The 16,206-nt window shown below is 40.3% G+C and overlaps 1 protein-coding gene across 2 annotated transcripts in view; it reads left to right on the plus strand.

Annotated features, from left to right (window-relative positions):
* PATL1 (PAT1 homolog 1, processing body mRNA decay factor) overlaps positions 1 to 15,190 on the plus strand; it is a 36,388-nt gene extending 21,198 nt beyond the window's left edge. Inside the window, exons 10-19 of one of the 2 annotated variants that reach the window (XM_022591884.2) lie at positions 2,131 to 2,311; positions 2,822 to 2,945; positions 3,416 to 3,513; positions 3,958 to 4,017; positions 5,046 to 5,194; positions 6,849 to 7,008; positions 10,856 to 11,011; positions 12,849 to 12,940; positions 13,036 to 13,185; positions 13,503 to 15,190. In XM_022591884.2, coding sequence (XP_022447592.1) covers positions 2,131 to 2,311; positions 2,822 to 2,945; positions 3,416 to 3,513; positions 3,958 to 4,017; positions 5,046 to 5,194; positions 6,849 to 7,008; positions 10,856 to 11,011; positions 12,849 to 12,940; positions 13,036 to 13,185; positions 13,503 to 13,524 — 1,192 coding nt within the window. In that variant the 3' untranslated portion in view covers positions 13,525 to 15,190. The remainder of the gene's footprint in view (positions 1 to 2,130; positions 2,312 to 2,821; positions 2,946 to 3,415; positions 3,514 to 3,957; positions 4,018 to 5,045; positions 5,195 to 6,848; positions 7,009 to 10,855; positions 11,012 to 12,848; positions 12,941 to 13,035; positions 13,186 to 13,502) is intronic. The other variant, XM_089914762.1, reaches the window with a different exon arrangement.
* The last annotated feature ends 1,016 nt before the right edge of the window (positions 15,191 to 16,206 follow it).

Below are 16,206 nucleotides of genomic sequence, written 5' to 3' on the forward strand. Positions count from 1 at the left end.
TGTTCAGCAGTTAGTTGTGATTCCGGTGCTCTCACAGGAGGGAATGTCCTCCATCCGTTTCCACCTTCCAAAAACTGGAGCCCTGAACTTTAAATTATGTTATTAGATTTAATACCTGCCTGCATACCAATGCACAAGCTTTAAATGACAAGAGCTTATCAGTTTATTTCCAAGTTACTATAATTCTGAAATACAATTTAGATCTGGGGGGTGCGGAATCAACATTTTATATTCACTGCTTACCAAGTTCTTACCATACTTTTAACTACCTTTTGTTGACCATCTCAGCTCAGACATAATCTTGAATATAGTCTCTAGCATTACATTTGGGTCTTACGTAAAGCCAACAGTCACTCTTTATCTTTGCCTCTGTTTAATCCTCATTCAAATATATATTTATATATGTGACCTCAGCTGTGTACCAGGCACTGTAGTCAGTTTTGGGGATTGAAAGAAGAACAAGACATATCAAACCCTTGCCTTCATGGAGCTTACATTCTATCACCATTCTTATATATAAAATAAGAGAATTAAACATAATTTTGAGGGGTTTTTTCAACCTTTCATTTTATGGTTCTTTGTGTGTAATTTATTTTTTCTTTCAAAAACATTCCAGAATATTTTTTTCAGGGGGAAAAAAACCAATATGGACTCTTAAGACACAAAAAGTACAAACCATAAAGGAAAAGATTAATACATTAGACTGTTAAAATAGGAAACTTCTTGTGCCTGCAGTTAACATGATGGTATTATGTACTTCAGAATTTAAGAGTGTAGATCTCATGTTAAGTGTTCTTACCACCACCAAAAAAAGAGAAAGAAAGGGACACAAGGAGTAGGTGCTGGATATGTCCATTACTTTGTTTACGGTGATGATAACACAAATGTTTGCATATGTCCAAACTTACCAATTTGTACACATTAAATATGTGCACTTCTTTGTGTACAAGTTGTCACTTAATAAAGCAGCTTAAAAGTATTTTAATAAAATTTCAAAAATATATTAAACTTCTGTGTAACAAAAGGCATCAAACACAAACATGTAATTTTCAATAGAGGAAACCTACATGGCTCATAAAAGTGAAAAGATTTTTCAGATTCACTTGTAATCAGAAGAATGCAAATTAGATAACCATTTTATATCCTCAGGCAAAACGTGAAGTGTCTCACCTGTCATTGTTGGCAGGAATGGCATGCACAGCCTTTTGAGAGAGAATTTGGCAATAAATAATAAGGTTGATGATGTGGATACACTGCATCCTAGCAGTTCTGCTTTTCAGTATATGCCTGTGTATGTTACCATCAACATGGATAAATGTGAAAGGCATAATGTTGAATAAGAAACAAGGAGCAGAACTGTATGTCTAGTATCAGTTATGTAAAATGGAATAACACTGTATAATATTTAAAGGTAGATGTACAAGTAATAAAAGTATAAAAACATTTCATGGAGGTTGCATAACAAAGTCAGGATAGTGGTTCCTATAGGAAGGAAGGGAAGGCGGAAACCATGATCTGGAGGGTATAGGTGGGCCTTCAACTGTAAATGTCACACTGTATTACTTTAATATTACTTTTTAAAAGTCTGAAGCAAATTTGACCAAATAATTTTTTTTTCATTAAGTCTAGATGGTGAGTAGATGGATTTTTTTTTAATAGTATTTGCTGGGCTTTTCTATATGTTTGAAGTATGTCATGATTTTCATCAAGTTTTTTTAAAAGTATATAGACTTGGGGTCAAATTGGCATGTGTTCAAAATCTCTCACTCTGCTGCCTGGTATCCTGCTTTAGGCTAGCTACTTGATCTCTTTTGGCCTCGGCTTGTTGTCTTAAGTGGAGAAAATAAATCTACCTTATTACCTCATAGGGTTATTGTGGGGCTTATACAAAAGTCCATAGGTGAAAGTGCTTAGCTTATGGTAAGGCACTTGGATCTTAGTTTTATCTCCTTAATTATGTATTGCACAGCTCTTTCCTTTCAAATTCTGTTAAGATTCGATTCTTTTTCACTCTTTTAACAGAAGCAAAGGGGAACCTTTTTTTCAGTTGGCCTGGTTTACTCCAGTGCTGTTACAAGGCATAATTCATGCATCCACGTGGAGTGAATGTGGCATGTATTTCTTTTTCAGTCAGCATCGGAATCTCAATGGTGCAGGAGATAGAGGAAGTCACCGGAGCAGTCATCAGGATCATCTCCGAAAGGATCCATACGCCAATCTCATGTTGCAGCGAGAAAAAGATTGGGTCTCTAAAATCCAGATGGTGCAGCTGCAAAGCACTGATCCCTACCTGGATGATTTTTATTACCAGGTAAGTACTCTGTGCTAGTTTTGAGGATAGTAGTTTAGTCCCTTACCCTGGTGAAGGTACTCATTTAAATATTGGTAGAATTAAATATTGATAGAATTTTCTTTTGAGGTAGTCTTCAAGTGGATAAGAATTGACTAAGCAAATTCTGTCCTCTTTTCAAGCTGAAGAACCTGTCCCACTATTCACTCAAAGGTTTGCATATATGCCTTTTATTTCTTACCTACGGAGGCTCTCAGACCAATATTTTCAAATCTTTTCGGCATCAGTAATCTGGTTCTTTCAATGAAGAGTATTGGCAGTCTAACTTTAAAGATATTTCCATTGATGATTATTTTGAAGGCTGGGATTTTTTGATAAAGTAAATTCATAGCAATCTAACAAAAATTAAAGATCAATATATTTATAGAGTACAAGTAGTGTTGCTACCACTAGTATAAGTTAATTATTTCATGATAGAGAGAGACCATATTCTGTGCTTGTTGCAACTGAAATCATCTTCTCATGTGGTAGAATTATTTTGAAAAACTGGAGAAACTGTCAGCTGCTGAAGAAGTGCAAGGTGATGGCCCAAAAAAGGAGCGCACCAAGCTCATTACCCCTCAGGTGGCCAAACTGGAGCACGCCTATAAGCCAGGTGAGGTCCTTATCCCCACAGCCATAATGGAGAGGTGTGGTGCTGCTGATAGGATAGAATAAAAATAACTGTAAAGATGATTGGATAGAGATGTTTGAAACGGATGTGTAAAGTATCATTGTCCTTGACAAATGCACAGGTCAGCCTTATTCAAGCATGGAGTGAATGGTTTGACAGATGGCCTTTTAGATCCTTTTCTACTTGAGATTCCATGACTTTTTAAAACCTGTTATAATTTCTAGTATCCATAAAATAGATAAGGGAGAAATACTTCAGATTTTTATTTATTATTACAGCCAAAAAAATGGGAAAGGATAGATGTTGATAAGAGATTGCTTTAGATAATACATAGATTTTTGTAGTAAATTGTTAGGCTCTGTGTAAAGAATAGAGAATATAAAGATCTTCTTTGAAAGCTGTCTGCCTGCATTTCTGAGTTTTTATTTGTTGGAAATTTTTTGTCCCTGCAGTGCAGTTTGAGGGCTCTTTGGGAAAGCTTACTGTCTCTAGTGTGAATAATCCCCGAAAAATGATTGATGCTGTTGTGACATCTCGGAGTGAGGATGATGTAAGTGTCTGTAGAATTGTGTGTTTAAAAAAGTCTGGGTCATCACCACTTCTTTGGGGGTCAGTGGATTGGAATCCTAAGGCAGCCAGGCGGGACCGGGGTGGCAGGAGCCTTTGAACTAGGTCAGTCTGGCTGCAGGCAGCGTCAGCTATTGACTCCAGTTCTTAAAACTATGATTTTCTCTGTGTTTTAAGATTTTCCTATGATATCTTCATCTTCCACTGCATTGTGCAATTACCTTTTGCCTATCTGTGAATTCGGTTTATGTGTGGGTTGATTCAGTCAACTCTATGACCTTTGTCCACATTAGTTTTGTTTTAGAGTATTAACTTTCAAAGAGTCAATATTCTCAAAGTATTCTTACAAATGGAATTACCTATGTGCCAGTAAATTATTTTTAACATGGGTAAGGAGTTCACATTGAGTAGTCTTGTCTTTTTTTAGGAGACAAAAGAAAAACAGGTTCGGGACAAAAGACGAAAAACCCTTGTCATAATTGAGAAGGTAAGTTTTAGAATTTGTTACTGTAGTTAGTTTCAAATAAGGAACCATTAAATGTATGTGTACTCAACAATGGGAAAGTAAACAATCAGTTAGTGTTCCATGATTGTAATTAATGGATATATTTGCGTAAAGTGCCTATTGTGTACAGGGCACACTAGAAAGGAATGTGGCATGCCTCACCTATGGCCTCATGAAAAGAACACTGCAATTAGAAGTCCTGGGTTTTTTGTCCAAGCTTGTTCAGTTAACAACTGTGAATATTTTGGGGCAGGTCATCTTCCTAAGAAAATGAGAATAAAAATTACACTGTTCTGCCTATGAATTTATTCAGTCAGCTCACATATACTTATTGGACATTCCCTGGGTGCTGGGCACTGTCCTGGGTTCTAAGGACAATCAGGTAATATATAAGCAGTTAGTGTTAAAGCATAAATACATATTGCAAGGCATAGAGCATAGGGATTAGGAGCACAGACCCTGGAAACAGTCTACAAATCATGTCTTTTCCATTTCTCAGAGCTGTGACTTGAGGCAAGTTATTTAACCTTTCTATGCTGTCCTCAGTTTCTTTATCTTTAAAAATGAAAACTATAAGAGTCTGTTTCTCACTGGGCTGTGGTGAGTTAGTATGCAGTAAATGAGTACTTGCAGAGTGTTTAGAGCAATATGCCTGGCACCCAGTAGTAAAATTAGCTGTGACCGTTTTTATTAATATAAGGCATTACTTGGAGCAGTGGTACACATTGTTTATCTTACAGTGCTGTTGCCGCTGCTGGAGAATTTGGAAAGTGTGTAATCATTTCACTGTCTGCCTTCTGGATTAGAGGTCAAGGAGGTACAGGGAATGATGTTCAAAGAATTTTTTAAGTCATTCCACTATGTTTTTCTGGGTTTAAAAGAGCACTTTTTCCCTCTCAATCTTATTACAATGCGCTCTCACCCTTTTGTCTTTATCTGGTATTCCTAAACTGTGAAGTTGTTTATCTAATACTCTGAGCTTGCTGAGGCCTGCTTTGTCTCTCACTTAGACCTATAGTTTACTCCTTGACGTGGAGGATTATGAAAGGCGTTACCTCCTAAGTCTGGAAGAAGAGCGACCTGCCCTGATGGATGAAAGAAAGCACAAAATTTGTAGCATGTATGACAACTTAAGGGGGAAATTGCCTGGACAGGAGAGGTAAGAGTAGTGTACTTTGGTAAAAACATAGACTAGCTAGACTCCTTCCTCTGCTACATTGAACTTTATACGTTCTACCCTTTGGATATCCTTCCTTACCATCTCAGTAAGCTCAAAGTCTTTCCTTTTGGCCTCAAATGCCACTTCATATAAAATATTTCATAATTCTTTCCAGCCAGGAAAAAAATCTGTTTATCCTGAATTCATTTTTTCAGCAAGTACCTATTCAGGTATCTGCTAGGAACTGTGCTGGGCACTGGAGATACAGTGGGGAGCATTATTTAGCTTGTGTTGTTGAGCTTACAGATTGCATCTGGTTTATGCTTACTAATGTTCAACCTTGTGATCTTTATGTATTTTCTTTCCTACTAGGAGGGAAAGTATTAACACTTACACTTCCTTGGGATTCCCATACAATACTTATTTGCTATGGAAACCAGTTGGTTTTCCAGTGGAGACTAAGCTCCTTAATATAACTTCTCTATATCTCTCTCATCTCTCTCCCACCCAGTATCTGGAACAGAATCTTGCTAATGGTAAATGTTCTATAAATCACAATATTTATTTGATGAATGCAAGAGGACTGTGTCTCCTAATCACTCCCTTTCTCTTTGCCCATTCAAGAGAATTGATGATTCTTCTAAGCCAGGACATATGCAAAACAGAACTTCAAAAAAGGACCTTCTTTTCGGCACACCTTTTCTGGAGTCGGGCTGACAGGGAACTGGTTGAATAAGTTTGGGTTTATCCATAGATTTGACTGTTATGCAGCCATTAAAATATATGTAGTTAAAGTATTATTTATTGCCATAGAAAAGTGTTCACAAGAAGTTGTTGAGTGAAAAAAGTCAAGTAACAAAGCCATATACATTATATGGACCCTTTCTTTTAAATGAAAGATAAAAATATACAATAGACAGCAAAAATGTCCTCAAAATGGTAACACTAATAAATTATCTCTGAGATTATGAATATTTTATTCCTTTTTTCTTATATATATTTTCAGATTTTGCTGTTTTACCCATGTCATTTGTGTAGTTACTTAAAAGTTAATAAAGGAAATTAATGCAAATAGTTTGATCAATTCTTTAACATAACAATTTTTGAAATGATGATTTTCAGTATTTATGAAACAAAGAATTACTTTTTTTTTATTTATTATTCTTTGAGACTATACCAAAACTCCACAGTAGCTTCTTTATTTATTTAGTTTTGGCTGCATTTGGGTCTTCGTTGCTGCGTGTGGGCTTTCTCTAGTTGCGGCGAGCAGGGCTACTCTTTGTTGCAGTGCGCGGGCTTCTCATTGCGGTGGCTTCTCTTGTTGCAGAGCATGGGCTCTAGGCGTGCGGGCTTCAGTAGTTGCGGCGCGCGGGCTCAGGTACTCCGTGGCATGTGGGATCTTCCCAGAGCAGGGCTCGAGCCCATGTCCCCTGCATTGTCAGGCGGATTCTTAACCACTGCGCCATCAGGGAAGCCCCGAAGAATTACTTTTTATTATTTGGTTGAGAGTTGGAGAAGTAATTCTATTTTGTAGTACAGATAATTGTAGAGTGAAAATAAATGCAGTGTATTCACTCAGTAACATGTAAGAGGAAAAAAGAGATTTTTTACATTATTCTTGCTGGCCTAAGTTAGCATTCTTCTTTCCCTGCAGGCCCAGTGATGACCACTTTGTACAGATCATGTGCATCAGAAAAGGGAAGAGAATGGTTGCCCGTATTCTTCCTTTCCTCTCCACAGAGCAAGCAGCTGACATTCTCATGACAACAGCCAGGAACCTCCCTTTCCTTATCAAGAAGGATGCACAAGATGAGGTGATCCGCCATGTGTGGGACATCTTTCCTTTGGGTCTTCATAGTTGAAAAGATTTCTAGAATCCAGATTTCTTTTTGTCCCCTTTTCCCTTTTGTATTCTTTTATCTTTGGCAGAGTGATAAGATTATTTAAGGCAAAAACTTTACTCCAGGCCTGTATTTTTCATGTCACTTTTTATCCAACAGACCATGTTCCTAAACAGGAGGAAAGCAGTAATTCTGTCTTACTTGAAGTAGTTGTAAAAGCTGTGGTCTGTATCAGAATTGCTTGGGAAGCAGATAATTCAGCCCTACGCCAATCTTGCTGAATCAGAATTTACAGAGAGACGATCAGGGCTTCTGGGTTTATAACAACATCCCTAGCTGAATCTGATGCTCACTAAATTTGCAACTTACGATCTTGCTTACTTTGTTGGATATAAAGTATCATTCATTGGGCTGTTATTAGTAGCTAACATTGACCTGTAGACTTAGTTGAGTGGTGTCCCACAGGAATTGGGCCAGTGCTTTTAAATAATTTTATCTAACCTAAACTGGGCTGGAATTTGAAACATGATTATCAAGTTTATAAGTTAACTCTTGGTAAGAATTGCTCTCTGCTTATGCGTGTCGTAATACTTGAAAGATTAGCACAATTTAAAATAGTCTTAGAATTTCAAAACAAGGAATTGATAAGGTTAGCACAAAGGGCTAGTATTACTCAATGTGAGATTCAGAATAATAGAATTTATGAGCGTGAACCTGAAAGATGTGAAAATTATTCCTCCTGAAATGATAATAGAATTGAAAGAATTTCTTCATTCAGCAAATATTTATTGAATACTTCTATGTACCAGGCACATTTAGGTCCTAGAAATATAGCACCTAGTTCTAGGTGCCGAGAGCTAGGAATCCAAAGATGCCTGCTTTGGTAGAGCTCATCTGCTAGTGAGGAAAACTTGGTTAAGTGTGGAGGCTAAGTTTTTACCTGTATGCGTTAAAGAGTAATAGACCACATCTCTAAACACCCATTTTTTTGAAGTAATAGCGTGTTCCAGGTCCTGAGGCATAAAATGTGCGAGATAATTCTGGAATATCTTGTATCAGAAAGCATGGAAGCTAAAAGATTACTAGGGTCCTGTGTAAAAGATGCACAGACCAATTTGAAGGGGTCTCCTTCTGGTCAAAATGGGATAATTTGCATCAGAAAGAAAAATTATAGGGGTGGGTTGAAGTAAATCAAATATATTTAATTTAATGAGTTCATAATGGTATGAAAAAAATATACTAATCACCTTCAGAGATTGCTAGGCTATCAACTCATTATTCTGAAAAGTGGTAAATAAAGGAAAAGAAGCATTTATCCTGCCGCATTACAACCAAATGTCATGGTGACCAGAGAGTGATAATAGAAAAGTTCTTCTTTATAGAAGGTATATCAGCTAATAAATTCAAAAGAAATGATAAAATTAGAAAATTGCAGTTTTACAGCTCCTAATGGAAAAGCAGTCAATCTAGGCAGCAACCATTCCTGGTGCTACAAAAGCATTAGGTAAAAGGTGGATGGGGACCTTTACGGTGGTTGGAGCAGGCAGGCGACACCTGAACCCACTGATGACTGTTTTTGGTTTTATTTATGTATGTATGTATGTATTTATGGCTGCGTTGGGTCTTCATTGCTGCGCGCGGGATTTCTCTAGTTGCAGCGAGTGGGGGCTACTCTTCATTGCGGTGCACGGGCTTCCCATCACAGTGGCTTCTCTTGTTGCGAAGCACGGGCTCTAGGCACGGGGGCTTCAGTAGTTGTGGCACGTGGGCTCAGTAGTTGTGGCTCGCGGGCGCTAGAGCGCAGGCTCAGTAGTTGTGGCGCACGGGCTTAGCTGCTCCGCCTCATGTGGGATCTTCCTGGACCAGGACTCGAACCCGTGTCCCCTGCATTGGCAGGTGGATTCTCAATCACTGTGCCACCAGGGAAGTCCCCCAGTGTTGACTGTTAACACCACTAAGGGGGACAACCGGACACTATGTGCATCTTGATGTGATGCGGTAGAAAACACACAGCTCTCTCCATGAAGTTTTCTTGCCATGCACCACCCTGACCCCTCCGTTGAACTTGAATTGAATCGAACCTCTAATTATCAGTTTTTATGGGAAAAAACAGAGGATGGTGAAACCTGTTTAGTGACACCACAGGGGTGCAATTAGCCAGATCCAAACTATGGGACAAATGACCCAGTTTCTTCAACAAATAAATGGCATGAGAAAAGGAGATGGACAGTGACAAAGGAGCTATTAACAGATTTTAAAAGCCTTACCAGCCGAATGCAATGTGTGGATTTATTTGAATCATGATTAAAATAAATCAGCTACTGGGACTTCCCTGATGGTCCAGCGGTTAAGACTCCACTCTCCCAACGCAGGGGGCCTGGGTTCGATCTCTGGTCAGGGAACTAGGTCCCACATGCTGCAACTAAGAGTTTAACCATCCCGCATGCGGTAACTAAGACCCAGCGCAAGCAAATAGACAAATATTTAAAAAATAAAAATAATAATTCACATTGCTGGTCCTAGACTGAATGTCCATCAAGCTAGGATGGGCATGTACCATATTGGCCAAAGCATTGAGGAAAGCCTTTGCTGTGTTGGACTATATTAACTGATGGCATTTAAAAAAAAAAAAAAAAAAGAATAAATCAGCTGTTAAAAGACATTTTTGAGACAGTTGGACAGACTGAATTTGGAATAAATATTGGATGATAATTAAGGAATTAAACTTTGTTAGGTGTGATAATATTGTGAGAGATTTTGTTAGCGATGCCAATTGAAGTATTTATGGATGGAATGATCTTATATGGGAAGCACGTAGATTTAATAAGGTTGGCAACCTGTTGTTGATTGAATTGTTGTTGAAGTTAGGTTATGGGTGTGTAGACTTCACTATACTGGTCTTTGTACTTTTGTGTATGTTTAAGAATGGTTTCATTTTTAAAGCTCTGTTTATGTAGATCATGAAGAGGCGTTTTCTGCATCCTTGGATGCTGTTTAAAGTAGAACCAGCCATCGCTTTTTACGCCATGGGCATTGAGTGCTGGAAGCATCCTCAATTTCCTTTCAAGTGCCATAACCTAGTTATACCAGTAGCTCTGTATTTTAACTTCCCAGTCCGGGCCTTAAGGCAAAACGGAATGAGTGGACCAGCAGGCTGGAATCCAGCAGCCTTGGAGTCTGGTTCTAGTTCCTAGCTTTGTAACCGAACACTGAGTTTCTGATCACTTAACTTCTCTAATAATCTATAAAAATTGATTAATCATTTCCTCATTCAGCTTTTATAAAAAGATAAAACAAGGCACAGTTAACTCTGAAAATACTTCTCGATAACTCTGTAGCACTGACAATTTTACCTGTGTTAGAGTCCGTCTCACAATATATTAAAGTTGCCAGTTTACTCATGGCTTCTCCTCTATGCCTTAGACGCCTGAGGGTCTGTCCTGTTTACTATTTGTTTTTACCTCACACGCCTGGAACACATCTAAATGTGTAAAAGCATCTAAATATTTGTGGAGGGAATACTGATGTTTTATCGTGAATCTGGCTATGTATTTGAGAAGGTATGTTTACACCCTTGGTACACACAAGTAATGCTGTTTCCTTTACAAGTTGAGTTGAAAAAGTTCTCAGTAGCTACCATAGAATCCGCTGTTAAGATGCTGGTAGTATCTGCTAGGCTTGTCAGCCCTTTTTGGTTAAATCTTGCCTCGGGAAGTTGAATATACAACTGAGCATCCTTCCATCCGTGCCCACTGATGGGGTGTGACTGAAGTAACAGTTGCCGAGATGTAATGCCTTTTTTTTTTTTTTTTTTTGGTAGGTGCTGCCATGCTTATTGAGTCCCTTCTCTCTTCTCCTCTATCATCTTCCATCAGTGACTGTCACCAGCCTTCTGCAACAGCTAATGAACCTACCTCAGAGTGCAGCTGCACCAGCACCCTCCAATCCTCACCTCACTGCTGTGCTCCAGAACAAGGTGGCCTTGCCCTTTTATGTCCCTGAACTTTGAGAGGCATTTAAATTTGAGTTATGAGTAAAAATAATGACTGCTGTGGCAATTGTAAAAAAAAAAAAAAAAAAAAGGCTTCCTTCGGCCTTTTACATTAAGCTTATAGTGATAAAAACTAGAAATAACAGTGGTTTCAACAAAATAGAACGTTCTGTATCTCATGTGGAATAAATCTGGTATGGTGACTGCATGGTGTCAGGGGTACAGGCTCCTTCAGTTTCCCTTCTTTGCCATCCTTAGCAGTGGCTGCCTTGCTTGTGACCTCTAATGGTCCACGATGGTTGTGGAATTTAAGGTTCCACTTTGCACCAGGAAGAGAGGTGTGTTTAGAAGGCCAAGAGGTGTGGAGTAGCTGTCTGTCCTCCGTATTTGGACCTTTTCCAGGAGCTCTAACCACCAACTTCTACTTAATCTCAATGGCCAGATCTTAGCCACATGCCATGCCTAAACTGCAGGGAAGGCTGGAGAACATCTTTTAGTTCACACCATTGTCACCACAAATAAAATCAGATCTAATAGGAGAAGGAAAGCATACAGTATTAGGTAGATAATTAACGGTCTCTGTCATAAGAGACTATTTCATATTTCATCTATATCAGGTTAAAGACCCAGAGACTCCTGGGGGAAGCAGGATACAGAAGAAGAACATGAGCTTTGAGACAGAGCAGGTTTCCACTCCTTCTCTGCCACATCCTAGCTCTGTGACCCTGAACACATTATTTCACTTTGCTGAGCCACACTTTCCTGATCTGTAATGTGGAGGTGATGAGGTCAGTGTCAGAGTTGTCCTGTTTCTTAGATGAGAAAGCAGCCGTGAACGGTTCAGTATAATGCCTGGTACACAGTGAGCACTCACTACGGGCCGTCTGTTACAGTAGAGGGAAAAGTAGACCCAAGGCCTCTTTCTTCTTCTACCTGAAAACCTGCCAAGCATGGCTCGGAAGGGCCATGAGTACCTCAGAGGCTGAGAGGGTGATGGTGCCTCAGGGGACATAAGACAGGGGTTCTGGGGTAATCAGTTGTGTGCCTTCCATGTTATTTGGTCTCTTAGCTTTAATTTTGATAAAGACAGTAGAAAAGCATGAAGTCAGACAAGGTTATGTAACCCGTTGTTTTTCTGACAATGACATGAAGGGAGCTTTTTTGGAAAGGCAAGGTTATCCTGTATGAGGTGAACTCAGAAAGGAGGGGATAGAATCCCAAAATATCCCCAGCTTCTCTTTATGGTCCATTATAGCTGTGATTCATACATTTAACCTAGGACTTGAACATCCTCTCTAAGCCTTTATATTTCCAGATATGTGTGTCCTTTTTTAAGGTAATTTTCTCTTCATTCCCTGATCATCCCAGTTACCTTTCTTTGTATGTTTTCTCACAGGTCTTAACACCATTTTTCTTAATTCAAATTCTATTTAATGTTTTTTATTCTATGAACTTTAATTTTCTGTATCAAAATTTGTCTTCATTTAACTCTCCTTTTTAATCCATTTCTGTTCTAGTGAACAGGAGAAAAGCTAAATCCCACATTGCCCGTGGCAAGGAGAAATTGTCTTGTCCTGTCAGGGTGGGGTGGGGTGTAGAGTACTGCTGGACACTGGGGCTTCCTGTGTCCTTTGAGGGAGCTTGTTGCTGCTGTGCCAGGAGAAGGACACGGCCTCTCGGCTCGGCCCGATTCCACAGAGCAGCACAGCAGTGGGGTTCTTTTGATCCAGCGCCGTTGCCCATCTAGTGCTGCGGTCCGTGCAGCAGCGGTCCAGGAGGACTGGGTGCAGCGCCGCGTGACGCCCTCTGTCTCCTCTCGTAGTTCGGCCTGTCACTGCTCCTCGTCGTGCTGAGCCGGGGGGAAGACCTGCAGGGCTCAGACCCCACTTCAGAATCAACGCAGAGCAACCAGTGGTCAGTCTAGACTGTGTTTCTTCTCTTATTTTAAGTTCTTTTAGGTAATCTTTTCATTCTTTTTTTATATTGTTATTTTTGATTTTCCCTCTCAGGACGGAGGTGATGTTCGTGGCAACCCGAGAACTTCTGCGGATTCCCCAGGCAGCCCTGGCCAAGCCAGTCTCTATACCCACAAATCTAGTATCCCTGTTTTCTCGTTACGTTGACCGACAGAAACTGAACTTGCTGGAGACAAAACTGCAGTAAGTTGGAAACAGGAGAGTTCCACATCTCACTGAAGTTGGCACTTTAGAAGTTATGTTGAGGCTGGGGGGGGGGCATAAAACTGCATTTGGTGGAAGAGATTAAAGATTTCTGTCAAATACATGAGTATCTGCAAGATATAAAAGACTGTATTGGATGCAACAGAACCCTCATTGTTAAATAAATGCGAAGGGTACAAATATCTTAGGTGTTTTGTTATGAGAGTTCATACAAGGATGTAACTCTGATACAAATGACTGACTTCTGTTTTAACTCATTTATACAGGTTTCCTTTCTCTCTTTCTTTGTACCGTAGGCTAGTTCAGGGGATACGATAAAAGATCTCCACATGTGTCCTGTACCTCCTTTTGGCTGCCACCTGCACTGCTGCCACCACCAATGGAGTGTTGTTTTTAATGAGGGAGGGAAGGTAGCTTATTCCCCAGAGCGTCTTGTGGGACCGATTCCTGTTCACAGGGGTTGGCTCTGAATGCAAGGTATTTCCCCACTGGTCTGTGAAATTTGGCTGGGTGATACTTCTGCTGGTTTCTTCTTACCTTCTGTGTTACAATTCTGCATGTCCTACTTTTACCCAATTCTTCTCAATTTTGCATTTTCTTTGCCCTAGAAACACAAATATAACCTCTCCCTTTATCCCACCACCACTACTCCAGTTCAGAGTAGATTGTAGCTTGCCAAAGGATTCCTTCCCTCATCCTACTGAAGTCTTTTTTCATTGCCCCATATTAATATGACTGTAGGAGAGCCAATTAAGTAGAAGTCTGTATCTATGCGCGCACACACACCCCTATACACACACCTATGTGGTCTCCAAAGGATGCTTAAAGAATGAGTTTTAGATTGGGAAATATTTAGGTGACACAACCCTTCTTTAACCACAAACCAGTTGATGTATTTTTAATCTGATTCTCGTCCCTCTTGTAATGAATTTGGTGGGTTCTACTTGTTTTCATATAAATATAGGGTATGGAGCACGTTTAATAAAACCAGAACTCTTAATTGGCTGCTGCCCAGCTCTAGGCTGAGAAGTTCTTTATCTCCTCCCCACTTGTATTTCCTTTGGTTCTGTCCACCTCAGTGAAAACAGCACACGGTTAAGCCTTTTTCCTGCTACAACTGCAGTGTACTTGAGCCTGTCCCCTCGAGTGCATGGAAGATTGCCCAAGATGACCCTAACCTAGAGCCCGCTTCCACAGTGTAGCTTTTGCACACTCAGTCTGTCTTCCTGAGACTACTTCAGTAAGCCATGCTTTCACTTCTCTCTTTTCTGTTTTTATTTGGTGCCATGGGGAGAAACCTCCACACCTAACCATGGAAGCTAAGTCCGGCCTGTGCTGCTCTTCGGTTTCCTCCACACTGTGGGCAGAGCTGCCGTCCTCGCTGCTTCATCTCACCCAGGTCCCATTCCCAGGCAGCCAGGGGCCTGGGTCTGAATGCGAGCAGGGACAAGCCTGCTGTGACCCTAGTCACTTATCCCTCCCCCATTCAGCAGTCAACCAGGATAAGGGGTTCTGATCCCTGGTGATTATAGCCCTCAAGAAAATTAAATCTGAATTAATTTCACATGACTGTCCTGATGCACATTTTGCTGTTCTAGCCTTTTCGAATGTAGTGGGGGGACAGGTTATGATATTTAATGAGATTTAACATTTTGCACATAAATGTACAACAGTAAGGTCCTCCGTTATATCCAGCTCTCCTTGTTCTCCACCTCCATTTCTTCCCATTCAGTGGCCCTAGGTTCCACCAGCTGTTCCCCATGACATTCCCTAGCTTGCCCTCTGCCATCATTTTCCACTAGGCGCCTTTCCTACCTTCCCTTCACAACCGATCAAGTGAAGGCTTGATTATTATTTCTTCTTTTCTGTGCTTTATCTTTTTTGTTTGGTTTTAATTAATAAAAATGAAGTTTCTAAATTTACATTTTTATAGGGTATTGTAAATAAAAATAAATTGTATACTTGAAAAAAATATGTGCCTCCATTTCTGTTTATTACTTATGAACATGCTTTGTAATGTGTTTCTAGCATATTTAGATAGACCTCTTGGTGTTGTGGATTGGTAAGGATATTATTACCTAATTTTTTATCTTTTTTATTTTGTCATAAGGGAGATAACACATAAAGATCTTATGTTTACATGATAACTTTCCTTTAAAAACCTAGCGTGCTTTCAGGACTTCCCTGGTGGCGCAGTGGTTGAGAGTCCGCCTGCCAGTGCAGGGGACATGGGTTCGAGCCCTGGTCTGGGAAGATCCTACATGCCGTGGAGCAGCTAAGCCCATGCACCACAACTACTGAGCCTGTGCTCTACAGCCCAGGGGCCACAACTGCTGAGCCGACGTGCTGCAACTACTGAAGTCCGTGCACCCTAGAGCCCGTGTTCCACAACAAGGGAAGCCACTGCAGCGAGAATCCCGTGCACAGCAACGAAGACCCAATGCAGCCAAAAATAAATAAATAAATCTATTAAAAAAACAAAAAGCCTTTTAAAAAAAACCTAGGCTGCTTTCGACCATTGTCATTTGCCCGCAACTTTTTCTTTTATATAGATTTATTTGTTTGTTTGTTTGTTTGTTTTTGGCTGCGTTGGGTCTTCATTGCTGTGCGCAGGCTTTTCTCTAATTGTGGTGAGCAGAGGCTACTCTTCATTGCAGTGCGCGGGCTTCTCATTGTGGTGGCTTCTCTTTGTTGCGGAGCATGGGCTCTAGGCACACGGGCTTCAGTAGTTGTGGCTCGCTGGCTCTAGAGCACAGGCTCAGCAATTGCAGCACACAGGCTTAGTTGCTCCATGGCACGTGGGATCTTCCTGGACCAGGGCTCGAACCCGTGTCCCCTGCATTGGCAGGTAGAACCTAACCACTGTGCCACCAGGGAAGTCCCTCCTCTCCAACTTTTTACTACAAAGCAGAATTATAAATTTCAATAGATGGACTGCAGTTCATCTTCATCTCTAGACATATGAGACTTTTAAAAAAATTTTTTGGCTGCGTCGGGTCT

Source organism: Delphinapterus leucas, chromosome 7, assembly GCF_059928025.1.
Source record: "Delphinapterus leucas isolate spDelLeu-1000000601 "Yukka" chromosome 7, BTC_Dleu_Yukka2, whole genome shotgun sequence".
NCBI classification, from domain to species: domain Eukaryota; kingdom Metazoa; phylum Chordata; class Mammalia; order Artiodactyla; family Monodontidae; genus Delphinapterus; species Delphinapterus leucas.